The 16,008-nt window shown below is 29.9% G+C and overlaps 2 protein-coding genes across 4 annotated transcripts; one reads left to right on the top strand and one right to left on the bottom strand.

The window, feature by feature from the left end:
* Positions 1–59: 59 nt before the first annotated feature.
* Positions 60–3,033, top strand: Asnrs-m (asparagine--tRNA ligase, mitochondrial). Its single transcript, XM_074255043.1, has 4 exons — positions 60–273; positions 560–1,134; positions 1,378–1,825; positions 1,903–3,033. Exons 1-4 carry the CDS (start codon positions 145–147, stop codon positions 2,161–2,163), a joined length of 1,413 nt encoding a protein of 470 aa, XP_074111144.1. The 5' UTR covers positions 60–144; the 3' UTR covers positions 2,164–3,033.
* On the bottom strand, positions 2,629–14,067 carry Pcf11 (Pcf11 cleavage and polyadenylation factor subunit). Of its 3 annotated transcripts, XM_074255041.1 has the most exons (12): positions 13,934–14,067; positions 12,799–13,045; positions 11,612–11,737; positions 11,103–11,282; positions 10,106–10,336; positions 9,929–10,018; positions 8,647–9,841; positions 8,368–8,482; positions 5,880–8,281; positions 5,531–5,769; positions 4,588–5,104; positions 2,629–4,497 (listed from the first exon to the last, which is right to left on the bottom strand). In XM_074255041.1, exons 2-12 carry the CDS (start codon positions 12,970–12,972, stop codon positions 4,160–4,162), a joined length of 5,607 nt encoding a protein of 1,868 aa, XP_074111142.1. In that variant the 5' UTR covers positions 12,973–13,045; positions 13,934–14,067; the 3' UTR covers positions 2,629–4,159. The 3 variants fall into 3 exon arrangements, with proteins under 3 accessions (XP_074111142.1, XP_074111141.1, XP_074111143.1); XM_074255040.1 differs by having other exon boundaries at positions 9,929–10,336; XM_074255042.1 differs by lacking the exons at positions 2,629–4,497; positions 4,588–5,104 and adding an exon at positions 5,111–5,332 and having other exon boundaries at positions 9,929–10,336.
* Positions 14,068–16,008: the final 1,941 nt, after the last annotated feature.

Genomic DNA, 16,008 nt, shown 5'->3' with positions numbered 1-16,008 from the left:
GCTAATAAAAGTTCTCATGAAAATGATACCAAAAAGTCTCCAATGACATAATTTCCTCCCGTTCATCGTTACTCGCTATTGAAACTGAAAATCCATGGCTTGAGCAAGTTTTTAGTAATTATCTCAAGGTAATTGCTTCTTAAAATGTTTCGAAGGCATTTTCTTCGTTACTTATCAACAAATAGTGGGTCTAAAAATCAAAAACCACTAAATGTTGCTGATAAATTACAAAAAAATTCTGACCAAGTCTCAGGAAAGCGTACTAAAATACAGGTTAGATTTTTTAAACTCATTACATTAAATGGCGGACAGGACTTTATTTTATTAATGCATTATTCATTCTATAATTTAATAATTAATAATTAATACACGAATTAATTATTAAATAATTATGATTAAAAGAAACATAAATTTTAATAAATTATAAATTCCTGGACATCAGATGTCTTAATAATTATTAATTAAATTTATAATATTTTATTGATTACATGCAATACTATTTAATTGTGATTAGCATTTTTATTTATTGCATAAATAATAATATAATTTATGAATTTAGGGTTGGGTTAAGGTGATAAGAAAAATGAAGGACAAAGTATTTCTAGAGGTCAACAATGGAATGACGTTCGAGCATGTCCAGGTTGTGGTTAAAAAGACTGATATCCCGACAAATTTAAGTTACGACTGTTCAGTATTTGCTGCCGGTGAAGTCGCGTACGCACCAAATGGTAGATATGAAATACGCGCCGATGAAGTAAGAATACTCGGGTCGTGTGAAGTAGACGGGAGTTATCCACTATCCTCTAAAAAAGATTATGTACTGGACGATCTACGTCAAATTTTACACTTGAGACCTAGAACCGCTCAATTTTCTAGTTTACTTAGATTAAGGAGTATTGCATCACTGGCAATCAGTAAACACATGAACGAACGGGGTTTTATAAATATTCACACGCCAATTTTAACGTCCAATGATTGCGAGGGGGCTGGTGAAGTATTTTCGGTGGTTCCAGAGTCCCGTAAGATGCTTGACAGTATGAAGAAAAATAAAGACCAGTCGGTAGAGTCTATTTATTTCGACACACCCACATATCTTACTGTGTCTGGACAGTTACAGCTAGAAACAATGGCAAGGTAATAATATTTAATGACTTTAAAGTTAGCAGACACTTGACAATTTTTAGTTTTTTTTTTTTTTTTTTTTTTTTTCAAAAAATTTGTACAAAAAATTATTTAAAAAAAAATTGAATTTTTAATTAAAAAAAAAATTTTTTTTGTCATTATTTATTTGTTAAAGAAATTCTAAAAATTATTAAATATCTGGTAAATTAATTTTCATTATTATTTATTCACAATAATTATTATTAATTTTTTTAGAACACTATCAAAAGTCTACACATTTGGTCCAACATTCAGAGCCGAAAATTCAAAGTCACGGATGCATTTATCGGAATTTTATATGATAGAAGCTGAAGAAGCTTTTGTTACGGACATCAAAATGCTGACAACTGAAGCTGAGTTATTATTTAAAGCAATTACGCGTGCTCTGGTAGAAGAAGGAGCTTCAGACATGCATGCAATAAAAGCCGAGACTCCTAAATGGCTTGACAAAGACTTTAGGTACATGACTTACGACGACGCGATTGATATTCTCGATAAACATGCAGACAAGCTTTCGATACCTGCTAAACGAGGTCAAGCTTTATCCAAAGAGCATGAGTTATTTTTAGTTGATTACAATGACGGGATTCCGACGTTCGTTATCAACTGGCCGAAAGAAATAAAGCCCTTCTATATGAAAGAATGCTCTCATGATTCATCAAAGGTATGAGTAATAGGTTGGTGTAATTTAGTGTGATAATAATAGTAATAATAATAATTATTTATATAATTACCAAAAAGGTTGCTGCTATGGATCTTCTGGCGCCAATAGTAGGTGAAGTTTTCGGTGGGAGTCTCAGAGAAGACAATTATGAGCTACTGAAGCAAAAAAAACCCCCCAAGGCAAATCTGGAGTGGTATTTAGATCTGAGAAGATATGGGAATGTGCCAACTGGCGGATTCGGGATGGGATACGAGAGATTTCTTCAAGTGGTACTTGGGATTCCCAACATCAGAGATGTTATTCCTTTTCCCAGATGGCCACACAACTGCAGTCTATGAAATCTTTAAGAAATAAACTTTTCAGGGTTTTGTGTTTATGATTTTTCACCCCATTGCCTTTAATGCCAAACTGTTTTAGAAATAACCAGTTACCAGACGAAGGAGTCACCGACGATTCGGTGACAGGATGGATTACAAAAAAATATGCTCATTTCAGGTAGCTGATGCAACATCTTCCAACTCGTATCATCTTTTGTGGTTGATTATTAGTTCGCTTCTGTTGTTTATTTTGTTTCACTTATTATCGACTAATTAATTGACTAACTTATTCTAGAGGAAGAATAGGATTCTTATAAATTAAGTTTTAAAATCAAGACTCATCATATAATTTAAATTAACTTTTCTTTGTTTAACTCTAAGAAGAAGATTTTCCTACACTCATTATCGATTAATTAATTAACTAACTTATTCTAGAGGAAGAATAGGATTTTTATGAATTAAGGTTTAAAATCAAGACTCATCGTATAAGTTAAATTTTTTTTTTTTATTAAACACTAAGAAGATTCTCGTACACTTAAAATCCTTTGAATAGTATATTATTTTTCTATTTATCTGGAGACTTATCATTAAAGACGTTCCTTGGATTCAGCATCTCTTCAATGATGCCACGTAAAAACTATAACTATTTTTTTTTTTTATTTTATAATTTTTCTTATGATAGTACTTAATAACTAGTAATAATATTAATTAAAATTATAACATTAAATTCTACCTTAGGATAATTGGAGTGAGCATACAGGATAAATGATAGATGAAATTGAAAAAAGTCAAACCACCGGGTGGTCAACAATTTCTTTTTTTTTTTCCTTTTTTATACAACAAAATATTTTTTTATCATTCATTGGTTTTTTTTTTTTTTTTTTTTTTTTTCATACCAAAATTAAATTACTAACAGATATTCTCTCCATCATCTTGAAAATTATTTACATATCGTAACAATCATATATCACACTTTCTTACATTTAAACTTTTCGAAGAACAAAATCAAAGTTAAACAATTTAATTAAGTCAGTTGTTTAATTTATAAATAATTCTCTCAGATTAGTAATCTCTTACTATTTCATGTTTTTTGACTAAGGACTTATAGAATTTTTTTTTACAACACTTACATTATAATTTTTTTTTTTTACTAACAATTGAAAAAAATATTTCAAGTAAAAATTAAAAAAAAAAAATTCTATATCATACTTTTCAATGAATTTACAAAGTACAAAAAATATGAAATTTTCAGTTAATAATATTTGTGCATATTTTATGTTACTTAATTTGAAACATAGCGTTGTTTCAAGTACTTAAATTGCACATATACTATGTGGAATGGTTTTTTTTTTTCGTTAATCTTATTACTCTTCATTAGTTAAAATCTCGATTATCACTACCGAGATTTGATTAATTATTCAATTATGTACAAGATACTTTAATATTCGGAAACAATCCGAATAATCTAATACCATTCATCACAAACATTTATTCTCACATTCGCTTCAATTACTCAACTAATTTTTTTTTTATACAATTATAAATACAAATAAGAAAAAAAATTAATTAATAAATACTCACTAATATTATCATTAGTGATTATTTTCGTGAACAACTTGTATGACGTGATGTATCATTTTTTTTTTTTTTTTATTTAACTATAAAAAAAAATAAGAAACAGTCAATTAACTAAGTAAAGTTAAAAAAAAGTAATTAATTGTACGTGGGTGACAATTAAGCAAAAAGAAAAATAGAAAAAATCAACAATTGTGTATAAAAATAGACATCAGACCATACAAGTTTTACAAAAAATTACAAATATATTGAATTTTGATCAATTCAATCCAACAAATAGGTCAAATTAATTTGGTATATTCAAAATGCGGGTAAGCTATTCAAAATACTTGGTGACTTATATTTTAAAAACGACTTTGCGATACTTATCCGGCAGTATTGTTAATACCAAAAAGTAATAAATAATTAATTAATTAATTAATAGTTATATAACTATTGTTATTTACATTATCGAACAAAGTCCCGAGAGTTCTAGACCTCTTTCAACGGGTGGCAGGATTGAAAGTTTCCTACCTTTTAGTGCTGACTTAAGAGATGCTGGTTTTAATGGTAAATCTTCTATGCTAGGAATTTCAGGTAACACTATTTTTTTCTTAGGTTGCACTGGCTCTTTATTTACAACAAATGGCTTAGAAATATTTATCTTTATTCGTGTGGATGAAGGGGGCAGCGTTGCGGGAGTTGACTGCAGCTCAACATTACCATCCAGAGAACTGGTAACAGCCGTCAGGGTGGTGTCCACCTGTGCAGCAATGTCAGCTACTTTCGCTTCTTCAGGTTCTGAGATAGAAAAAAGAAAATACATATTAATCATCAATAATAAATCAAACAAAATTTTAATTAATTAAATTATTAGAAAAGTCAAATTACCAGGTTCAGTATCATCCACTGGTTCAGTTTTGATTTTCACATTGGCCCAATTTATTTCTGATTCAGTTTCTGTGTCATTGACTTCCACGGGTTCCTCTTTGATTTTGAACTCAATTTCCACAGGAACTTCAACAGGTTCATCGGATTTTTCATCCAATTCTTGTTCTTCTGACTGATCAGAAGTTTTAAGTTCATCGGTAGTTTCTTCATTGACATTATCAATGACTTTATCTTCTCCTTGTTTGATAATGTCTTCTGTATTATCAATAACCATTTTTTCATCGAGATTATCTTTTTCATTAATATCTTCCGATATTTCTTGATGAAAAATATTATTGTCGTCGGACTCTTCATCCTGATTTAATTTAAATTCTTCAGTTTGTATTTTTTCATCGCTTGGAAGATCAGTAATAGACGTGTCCATGTAATCCGAAAACTCAACTGAATCATTATGGTCGTCCTTTTTATCTTCGTCTTCAGTTATCGAATCATCCAACAGTCCCCTTTCTAAAGCACGCTATAATAAAAAAATAACACATATTAAAAATGTAATTCTTCAATAATATAATTTAAATAATAATGGACAGCATGATAGGTTCTACACTACTTTAAAAATCAAAAACAAACGTGGTGAATATGTGGGTATGGAAAAAAAAAAATATTTCATGATTTATGATCATCTACAAAAAGGAAGTTTAACTATCATGATAATTAATAACAAGCAACATACCGCGAGACACTTTTCCTATTTGCGTAAGAATGTGAAGAAAATAAAAATATACATTACACCATGTATTAACTAAGTACATCAGAAAATATATAACCACCGAGTAAAAATCCAAAATTAGTTAGAGTTATTAGTATTAGATAAATTAAATTTAATTATTATTATTAGATATTAGTATAGAAAAAAAAAAAAAAAAAAAAAAAAAAAAAAAAATACCTTATGATCTTCCAGGCAAAGAGGGTGGTAATTTTTATTTTCAAAGCTGACTGCTGATCTCAAATGCCATTCTTCCTTTTCTTCGTTGTAAAATTGTTCAAAGGTGTCATGACAGACTTGACAGCGGCAATCATTGCTGCTTGCAGGTACACTTGGTTGTATGGCATCTTGTGAAGAATCATCACCATTAGCTGCTTCTGTTTCAGCAGTTAATTTTTCGGTTTCAAACCAACTTTGTGCTGTAAAAAAAATTATTTAATAAATTATCAACTAACTAAGTTTTTTTTTTTTTTTTTTAAATAAAAAAAAAAAAAAAAGGTTGAAATAATTAATTATGAAAATAATTTACCTCTATCATCAACATCTTCAATTTCTTCAAATTGATTCCAGTCACTAATCTCGTACATAATTTCTCGTGACTGTGCTTTCTTAATGGAATCTCTACCTCGCCTGTTTTGCCGGAAGTGCCAATCGAGATGATGACTGTATCTCGTCGCTGATTCTGGAGCAAATCTTGCACCACAAGAACTGCACTGCATACCACCATACATCGAAGTAGAACTTATAGGCCGAATTATTTTGAGTGTCTCTGGTTTATCTAAACTAGGAAGAGGTAACTCTGGTTCTTTCTTAACTACTTCTTCTTCTGGTTTCTTGACTTGAATTTTGGGTCCTTGGCGTGGCACAATTCCGGTGTCAACTAACTTTTGGTAAAGTTCATTAAGATTAAGATTAAGCGGTAAAATAGGAACTGGAGTCGGTGCTGGAGGTTTTTCCATTGGTTCAGCTTGATAAGAAAATCCAGACGATGGAGCCATTGCTGAAGAAAGTGCTGATGAAAGCATATCTAACTGCAAGTCTGGTTTCACCAATGAAAAGTCCGATCCATCTCGAGAAGTTGAGTCTGGTGATGGAAAACCCAGTCCAGATATTAGAACAGGAGAGTCTGTCAATTTTTTTTCACTAGGTGGAGATCCTGGACGCTTTCCTTTCATTCCAACTATTGTAACAGACCCTGGATGAGCTCCCCTCGGTAAGACAGTGAATCTGATAAAGTGTTTTTTGTCCCTCACAATTATTGGTTTGGGTAGTCCACCAAATTCAACTTGGAATGGTCTGCCATTAAGTAAAATAGTCTCCAGAGCATCAGCAAACTCAAGTGTCTGAGGTTGGTTGTCAATTTCAAACATTTGAGGCTTAGCGTCAACAAACACTGGTGTCATATTTTTAGCGTTAATAATAAGATTTATTTTACCAATCACTAAATCTTTACGCTTAACAGTACCAATTTTAACTTGAGGTGGAGGTCCTTCTAAATTAATTTTCACTTTTTTGTTTCCTAAATCAACAAACACTGGTGGTCCACCGAAGTAACACTCATACCACTTGTCATCCAGGAACAACTCTCTCGTCGGCGCACCAAGTCTTATCCTGTGTATTTTACCGTCGTAGATAAACTCCTTGTAAGGTTCATTGAAAGAGCAAATGATGGTGTCTTTTTCGTCAATCATGATCCTTCTGGAGCCATTTTGGAAACCAATTTCTCTCGGATCATCCCAGTTCATAAATACAACTGCTGTCTGACCGTAGTAACGAATTTCACGAGGTACGTTGTCGATGTTGATTGATTTCATTGTGTCGTTGGCTATTTCTTCCAGGAGTTTTGGATCCGGAAGAGGTAGTTCACGACTAGGACCGCCGTGTTCTTTCGTTAACTTGTCCATGAAGTTTTGGGTTTCTTCATTGTCAAATCTGGAGATTGAGTTGGGAGAGATGTTCCGAGAGGGTGGTGGCACGTGAGTCATTAAATTGTTGTGAGGTTGATGAGGGCCATTCATTAAGAGATTAGGTGGTCCATTCATGTTAGGCATTCCAGGATTGGACATGCCACCCATTGGTCCCATTGGTCCATTAGGCATCATTCCAGGCATCATAGGGCCGTTGGGACCCATCGGGCCCATCAAACCAAGGGGACCGGGACCCATACGTGAACCCATACCAGAATTGAAGCCATGGAATTGATTGAAGTCGGGTCGCATTGGTCCAAATTGACGAGGATTTTGCCAAGGGCCGATATGTCGGAAGTCAGGGTTGAACGGATTTCCATAGGCTGGTGGAGGAGCCCAGGGACCTGGTGGTTGCCAAGGTCCTGGAGGTTGCCATCTTGGTCCGTTTCTTGAGTGTGGATGATCTTTGCCTCGGTGTCCCATGTCGTCTTTGGGACTGAAGCCGCCACTGATGTCAATTCCTTTTTCCCAAATACCAGTACCGATCTCCTTGTCCTTTTTCTGCGCTACTTTTAATTTTTGAACTTCATTCATCTGCCAAACATTTTGAATCAACGTGTGGTAGTCCGCTTTAGTCATTGAACCTTGTTTCAATTCATCCTCAGCTTGCTTCATTATTATTTCAATGCTACGCTCAGAATTACGATCTGATTTATCGAAATCACGGTTTCTCCGACTGGACCTTGAATCATCATCGTTGATAAACTGACGACGGCGATCTTTTGGATCGTCAGATGGTTTATTGTAAGGACGACTCCTAGACGAACGATCTTTATTACGATCCCGATCACGTTTGTCATCACTGATTGTTGGTTTATCACGATCACTTTTGAATGGTGTTTTTAATTTAGCCCAATTTATTTTATTTTCTTCACCTGATATTATTGGAGGTGGTGGAGTTGGTGGTCTTCCAGCTTTTGGATTCGTCAAGGTCCTTAAATCAACATCTTCATTGCCAAATAAACTGTAATAAAAAATAATTATAAGTCATATGTTGTTTTTTTTTTTTTAAATTATATATTATTTTATTTAAATTTATTAAATACTTACGTGTCGAATTTTTCTGTTTTAGATTTTTTACTGTTCGAATCACCGTGCTCTGAGCTTTGTCTTTTATTAGTTGATGGTGGTGGTGGTGCTAATATGCGTAGATCTAAGTCTTCTTCTAGAGAAAATAAAAAAAAATAAATAAAAAATAAAAAATAAAAAAAAATATAAAATAAACTAAAGAACAGAACTTCATAGTTAAATAATTAAAAATAAACAAATAAATAAAAAATAAAATAATTATTAGAAAGAAAAAAAAAGATTTTGAATAATTAAACTTACTTTTTTCAGTGATCAGCGGGGCGATGATGACTGGCGGTGGTAGGACAGCCCGAAGATCTTCATCCTTAGTAGCTGCGGATTCGATTGAAAGATCTGCAGTAACCTGAGTACTCAAAAGATCCTGACTAGAATTATTGTCAGGACTATGGCTGCCGATGTCCTTGTTGTTGCGTTTGATGTAATTTCGCTGTCTGGTGTTTGGTCGTATTTCTTTGAAAGTAGGTGGATGTGGAGGAGATACAATCAAGGAACCAGACTGTTCTTCTTCAATGAGACCAACAGCACTACTAACCCCACCGCCAATCAAAGATGATTGCAAGGAGGAAGTTAAATTCGTAGACAAAGATGTTTTTGAATCGACATTTCTACGAGGAATTTTATAAGGTGGACTAGGAGTACGTTTTCTCGATTTACTATTACTCTTCTTACGACTCTTGGAGTTAGGTGGTGAAGTACGTGAGGATATGATCGGAGAGCTCTCCGAGTTATCTTTTTCACGAGACTTCGAGCTAACAGGACTGGCATCTCGATCTACTATTTTTGATGATGATGAAGATGATGATAATAATGAAGATAATGATGATGAAGCCTTTGTGGATGGTACTTGGGTCTGTTTTGAATTTGACCGTGATCTGCTGCTTACTTTTCTGTGTGACGAGGAGGATTTTGAGGAAGCTAATGACTTTTCATCTTTTGATGAAGAACCGCCGCGTGAGGACGAGTTCTTAGCGTCTTTAGACTTGACCTCACTTCCTCCACTTCCACCACTACCAACACCACGAGTTGCAGAATTGTTTGACACAAGAGAAGATGTTATTGATGATGACTTAAGGCCACCAACACTTTGATTTGATTCACTTATGTGATTCATTGCTTGTTTTGTTAATAATAATTGCTGTTTTATTGCGTGATCTGAAAGTACAGTGTTTAACGCGGGATGTTGATTCTTTGATAATTGTGTTTTAGACGGCATGTCGTTTGTTAATGACGACGATGACGATGAAGTCAACCCAGAACGTTGACGTAAATGAGACTGTAAATCACAGTTTTGTAGCTCTGCTCCTGAGGAAACTTTAATGCGAGGATCCCGTGACACTGGACGTGCTGATGCAACCATAAGACTGCTTGCTGGCGCTATCCGAGGTCCGTTGTTGGTACCCACATTTTTTAACAACGATGCATTCGCAGCTGGAAACTAAATATCATACAATTAATATAAATCTCTTTTTTCATTATTTTTAATATTAAAAATTTTTCAAAAAATAATTATTCAAATATTTACCTGCTTTGCTACTTGTTTATTCACTTGATTAGACTCAGGAGCTACTACTTTTTCTGGTTTGACTTCAGTAAGATTGAGTGATGATGTCAACTGAAGTAATAATTTTTTTTTATTATAATTATTTATTTTTATTGTTGTTGATACACAAGCGATAATTTTTTTAGCTAAAAAACGTACCGATTCAGCTTTGACTAAAGCTGTTTGTTTCTGCTGCTGTTCAAGACTTGATTTAGCTTGCATCAACTCCAATTCTACTTTTTGCTTCTGCAACTCAAGAAGTTCTTTCTGTTTCTTAAGTAATTGCTCGCGCATCAAAGCTTCATTGACAGACACGGGGTCTCCTGAAGGAATTTTAACAGGAGGAATCATGCTAGGTGTAGAGACTGTTGTCGGTGGACTAGTCGGAGTCTAAAAAAGATTATAATAATTTATCATCAAAAATCAATGATGATTATTTACAAGTGGGGTCTTGTAAAAGGGTCCAGCATCTTAATTTTCATTTTATTGAACGAAATTTCTATTTAATTTTATTGATATATTTAATTTTCTGAAAAAATGAATTGAAAAAAAAAAAAAAAAAAACTTGATTATCACAATTTTAACAAATTTTCAAAAAAATTTATAAATTTTTTTAAAAATTTTGATACTTAACTTTTTTTTTTTAATTGTTTGATATTTTGTGTACGTTTAAAAAAATATTTATAAAAAAAAAAAAATGTATCAAAAACAAAAAAAAATAAAATATAAATTTTATCTAAAAACATGAGCCAAAATTTATAAATTTTTTAGAAAATTATTTTACTCAACTTTTTTTTTTTTAATTGTTTGATATTTTGTGTACTTTAAAAAAAATATTTATAAAAAAAAAAAAATGTATCAAAAACATCAAAAAAAGATAAAATATAAATTTTATCTAAAAGCATGGGCCAAAATTTTTCAAGCTTTTGAAGGGGAAAAAGCTATCGAAATCTTTATTTTTTTTTTTTTTTTTTTTCACGGCATTTTTATCATAAATGCACCGTAAAAATAAACAAAATAAAAAAAATTAAAAAATGTTAATTTTTCGCCTAGATATGACAAAAATAGGGTGGACCTCACATAAATATTACCAAATCAATCACATATAAATTATATCATGTGATCTTAATTATTTATAAAATAAAAAAATAATTACCCCAGCTAAGAAACGTGGGTTTAAATGAATAGAACCCGATGAAACAGATGAGTTAGCTACTGGCCACGCTGGGTCTATATTACGGACATGTATGTCGAGTGAAAATAATTTCTTAGCAGGAAAAACTTCCCCCCAAGTTTGACGCAATTTCCACATACATAATCTTGTACCCTCATCGACCTATTTAAACAAACATACACATTTTTATTTATATCTATAGATATGTGTAAAGATAAGGTTTAAGAACCAGTGATAACCATTCGATCGTAACTCGTGAGCTCAAGAATTATATTGATTAACTAGAGAAAGAAGAGGTCGACGTTCTTGAGCATTCCAATTATCTTATAAATTATTGAATTTTTAATGACTCTTATAGCGGACTCCAGAATGATCACCAGAACAAAGCGGATTTACAACACTCCATCACAAGTTTCCATCGAATTGTTGCCCTTGATTCTTACAATTTATTATTACAATAAAGAAAAAAAAACCAAAAAAAAAACAATTACCTTTTCAAAGACACTACAAAATAAATTAACTATTTTATCAGTGAAGAGTTTTAAATAAGCTCCACTGACATTCTTGACGATCGAGTCGATGAGATAAAGGACTGGCAGTTTGACTTCACTTGAAACCTAACAATAAAACACAACTTACTATTTTGTTTTTGCTTTCATTTTTTATTTATTTATTAAAAATTTTTTTTTTTCAACTTGATTATTTGAAAATTCATTTCAATACAGCTGACCAATGAATCACTTCTTTAATATTTTTATTGCGTCACTTCACCAAAAGCCCCCACCACATTCCCCCAGAAAATTATTTTTAAAAAAACGCATATATGTAAGTAGATATTTAAATATAAATATAGATAATAAGTATATGGAAATTATATTTTCTTATAATATAGAAATACAAAGCAACTTATTTTAATATATATATCCGTGCATATCAGACGGATTAATTGACAGTAAATACAGAATATAGTAAAAGAATAATTATAGAATAAAAATTATTTAAAAACAAACGATAGGAGTGTCGGTGATTTCAAAATGGTACTTTATTATTTATTTATTCATAATACTGATTATATCACAGTCATGTATAGCTATTTTTTTAATTTTTTTTTTAAGTATCGCTGTACCATAAATATATTAAATAAATAATCGACAATAAAATAATAATTCAAGGTACTCCGTTGCTACTGGAAGAGACTATTGTATCCTGGACTTGAATTACCTTGATAATTAATAATATTAATCCATAAAGTAACAATTAATTATTAACTTAAAATTTATATAGAAATAAAAATGTACATGTGGGCACAAACGGACTCAGGTATACAACAGTCTCCCTTACAATGGAGCTGTTAAATCAGTCCGTACACGCGTTTGTTTTTCTTATTTTTTTTTTAAATCATGTACTGAGTAATAACTATAACAACGTAGTAATAACGTGCAATATAAAGTTTAAATAGTATCAACAAAATATTAAGAAAGACTATTAGTTTCGGTATTATTTTAAAAATTTATATATAAAGATGTAAAACAGCCCTCTTGATAGAAAATCCATTTAATCCGTCTTTTGCATCGACATGCGACAATTTTTTTAATTTAATTATTAATAAATATATGACTTTTTTTTTTTTTTTTTTTTTTTTTTTTTTTTTTAAATTTAACTACAGTTGATTAATAACCTGTAACAAGTGGTTCTCAATTGCTTGGACGATGGCCGGTGCATGTTCAACGTTGTCATCTGCTAACATCGTGAGCATGTTTATCAGCGGTTTGCTGTTAAATTTCAAATCCGCAAGCGACGAACTGTACTCGTCGATGATTTCTTTTGACTTGTTAGTCGCCATTCTAGTCATTTTCAAATATTTAAAGATAATTTATTTAAAAAGTCGATGATCCTTTAACTGTATCCAGATTTATGAAGAAAATCTAAATAAAAAAAGAAATAAAAATAGTATTTAATGAATCGAATTGTTTGATTATAAATAAACTCATTCATTCATCAATTAATTAATTAATTAATTACAATGCCGGTCAAGGTTGCATCATTATTTGGTATTTTAAATAAACACGTGGTGATACGTTTCGTCACAAATTAATTATATTATTATTATTATTATTGTTATTCAGAAAGGAAAAAAAACAAATGAGTTATCTTATTTACTTAAATTACAGAATAATATTATTTAACGTTAAAAAAAATTAAAAAAAAAAAAAAAAAAAAAAATGATAAAATTTAATTTTTAGATCATTGATGCGTCGTTACGCATTTGTAAGTAATACTAGGCAAATGTATATTATTATTTTTGTCGTACTACTCCACGTTAAAAAATTATACGATACATTTTTAAATAACAAAAAAAATTTCTGAAATGGATAAAATAAATAAATTTAAATGTGGTAATTAAATTATTGAGTAAAATAAAGGTATAATAAGAAAGGTAATAAGATATTTATATAATAGCAGCTGGTTCGGATCCGCGCAACCTCGAAACAAGCTTGTACTTTATCAGTGATACTAGACGTAAAAAAAAAAATAATACGTACAGCCCGATAAACGTTAAAACCAACCAATTATTTATATGAATCACGTTTAATTATTATAAATTTTTTATGAACGACGTAGAAATAAATTTATGTAGTATTTATAATTTGTACAATAAAATTAAAAATATTTACGCTCGTTGTTGTAAGTTGTAACCACTTTCACTACAGCGAATCGAAATATAAATAATTACCACATTTTCTCAATGTATTTGTTTATAAAAAAAAATAGTCAAAATAATTTATTATAATAAATATAAAATAGACACGTACCTTAGTTATACATTCAGTTGATAATGTACACTGGAGTTGTAAAAAAAACTGCACCAAGAAATGTATAAAATAAAAAAAAGAAACTAACAAACATTCAATGCGGTGGTAGCTTGTTAACTGAGTCTATACTCAAAATGTCGACCCGACCATTCCCCTTTGGACTCTTTCAGCAAACTAGGATGTTAGTGGCGCCCTCTTTTTTCGCTTGACATAGCGGTTTCCGGTTTTTAACAACCAATAAGATGTGTGATTGAATACTTGCTTTAAGGAATTATTTTAAAAATTTGGAGGGAATTAAAATTATTTATTTAAAATACTGTAATTAGCTAATAACTCTATATTTTTTTAATTTTATAATTAAACTTTTTTCATAATAATTTTATTGCGATAAAATTCTAAAAAATTTCTTATCAATGTTATAGTTTTTATTGACAGGAATTAATTAATTTATTTATTTATTTATTAGGTTTAAATGTAATTAAAATTAATAAATAAATTTTTTTTTATTTATTTGTTGTTTTCAGCTTGAAAATTAATTATGACATTAAAGTTAGCAGTCACTAGAGAATTTTTAAATTGTATTTTAACAAAAAAATTAGTTCTAAAAAATTATTTTAAAAAAATTGCATTTTTAATTTTTTAAAATATTTAAATGTCCATTTTTTTTCCTAATTTTTTTTGCCATTTATATTTTTTTTAAATTTCTAAATGTCCAATTTTTTTGCAATAATTTATCTGTTAGAAAAAGTTCTAAAAATTATAAAATATCTGATAAATTTATTTTCATAAATTAATTTAGCATATATTTAATCATTTAAGGAATTTTATAACAAATAAATTATGGCAAAAAAAAAATTGTCGTGTAGGAAATTTTAAAAAATGAAAAATTACTTAAAAATAATTTTTAGGGATAAATTTTTTTGTTTAATAAAATTAAAAAATTGTGAAGTAACTGCTAACTTTAATGTAATATTTCTTCAGCAATTATATAGTTACTAAAGCTTGATATGAAAATAAAATTAGTAAACATTTAACGATTTTTAGAATTTTTCTTATTAAAAAAATGAATAGAAAAATTTAATATATTAAAAATTTCTTTTACATATTAATTAATTATAAAAAAAATGAGTATAATTTTATTTCATTTTTTAACAATTGCAAAAAATTATGCCAGTGCAATCATTGAGTGTGTCTTCGTCTGAATCTTTCCATAAGCCCGGGGAAATTTCCATCATTAGTCTGGGACCCGGGTAAAAAGGGATTAGATAGATGCTTTTATTGCGTGTAATAAATTACCTCACTTATGCTTAAAATAAGATATATGAACTTAGTAATGATAAGAAACATTTTAAGAAGGCAGGGTTTATTTTGAATAGAAAGATTTTAGGATTATTTAAATAACAGAATTTGAGAGTTTAAACAATATGTCTAAACGAAATTTCTAGAAAAATTTTAATAATGTCTATTTTAAAATAATTTTTAAATAACAAAAAAAATTAAATGTTAAATAACAAATTAACTTTATGAATATAAAATAAACTAAAGAAGAAAACTTCATAGTTAAATAATTAAAAATAAACAAAATGACAAAATTATAAAACGATGAAAACAGAAATGTTTCTACAAATAAATAATTAAATTTTAAAATATATAAGAGATGTTAAATTTAAATAAATAATTATTCGTACGTTTTAAATAATTTAATTTAATGTTGAATACTACACATGAATGTCTTTGTTTATTCTTAAGCCTTCAAATTTTCATAAACTCAATGGTATCATAAATGTCATGGTTTGCCAGAAATTTATTGTGCACAATAAATTTGTGGTTTAGCATGCCTATTTTGTTTGGAAATGAATAGAAAGATTAGGAATGAGCGATCAAATAATTTTAACCTCAGCTTCTTTGTCCCTTTATCTTATAATAACTTGGTTTGTCTTTTTGGTGAAAAATGTTCTCTGGAAAATTTTTACTCTAATCTTTACTAAAAAAAAAAAAAAAAAAAAAAATTTCAACTAATATTGCAATCATTCTAGTTAATTCCAGAGTTAGCCAATTTTTTTCTAGGATATAAC

Source organism: Cotesia typhae, unplaced genomic scaffold (assembly GCF_013202065.1).
Source record: "Cotesia typhae breed Kobodo isofemale line unplaced genomic scaffold, CoteBio_Ctyphae scaffold_13, whole genome shotgun sequence".
Lineage (NCBI taxonomy): Eukaryota > Metazoa > Arthropoda > Insecta > Hymenoptera > Braconidae > Cotesia > Cotesia typhae.
Note: the sequence above shows the minus strand (reverse complement) of the source record. Positions and strands in the feature narration are given on the sequence as shown.

What these genes read in the sequence shown, in the direction of transcription:
- Asnrs-m (XM_074255043.1), top strand. Translation starts at nt 145, where the DNA reads ATGTTTCGAAGGCATTTTCTTCGTTACTTATCAACAAATAGTGGGTCT. An exon ending in CAGCTAGAAACAATGGCAAG is followed by an intron (nt 1,135 to 1,377) that starts GTAATAATATTT and finishes TAATTTTTTTAG; the next exon opens with AACACTATCAAAAGTCTACA. An exon ending in GCTCTCATGATTCATCAAAG is followed by an intron (nt 1,826 to 1,902) that starts GTATGAGTAATA and finishes ATTACCAAAAAG; the next exon opens with GTTGCTGCTATGGATCTTCT.
- Pcf11 (XM_074255040.1), bottom strand. Translation starts at nt 12,972, where the DNA reads ATGACTAGAATGGCGACTAACAAGTCAAAAGAAATCATCGACGAGTAC. An exon ending in TTGAGAACCACTTGTTACAG is followed by an intron (nt 11,738 to 12,798) that starts GTTATTAATCAA and finishes TTTTATTGTTAG; the next exon opens with GTTTCAAGTGAAGTCAAACT. An exon ending in TGAAGATGTTGATGATAGAG is followed by an intron (nt 5,770 to 5,879) that starts GTAAATTATTTT and finishes TTTTTTTTACAG; the next exon opens with CACAAAGTTGGTTTGAAACC.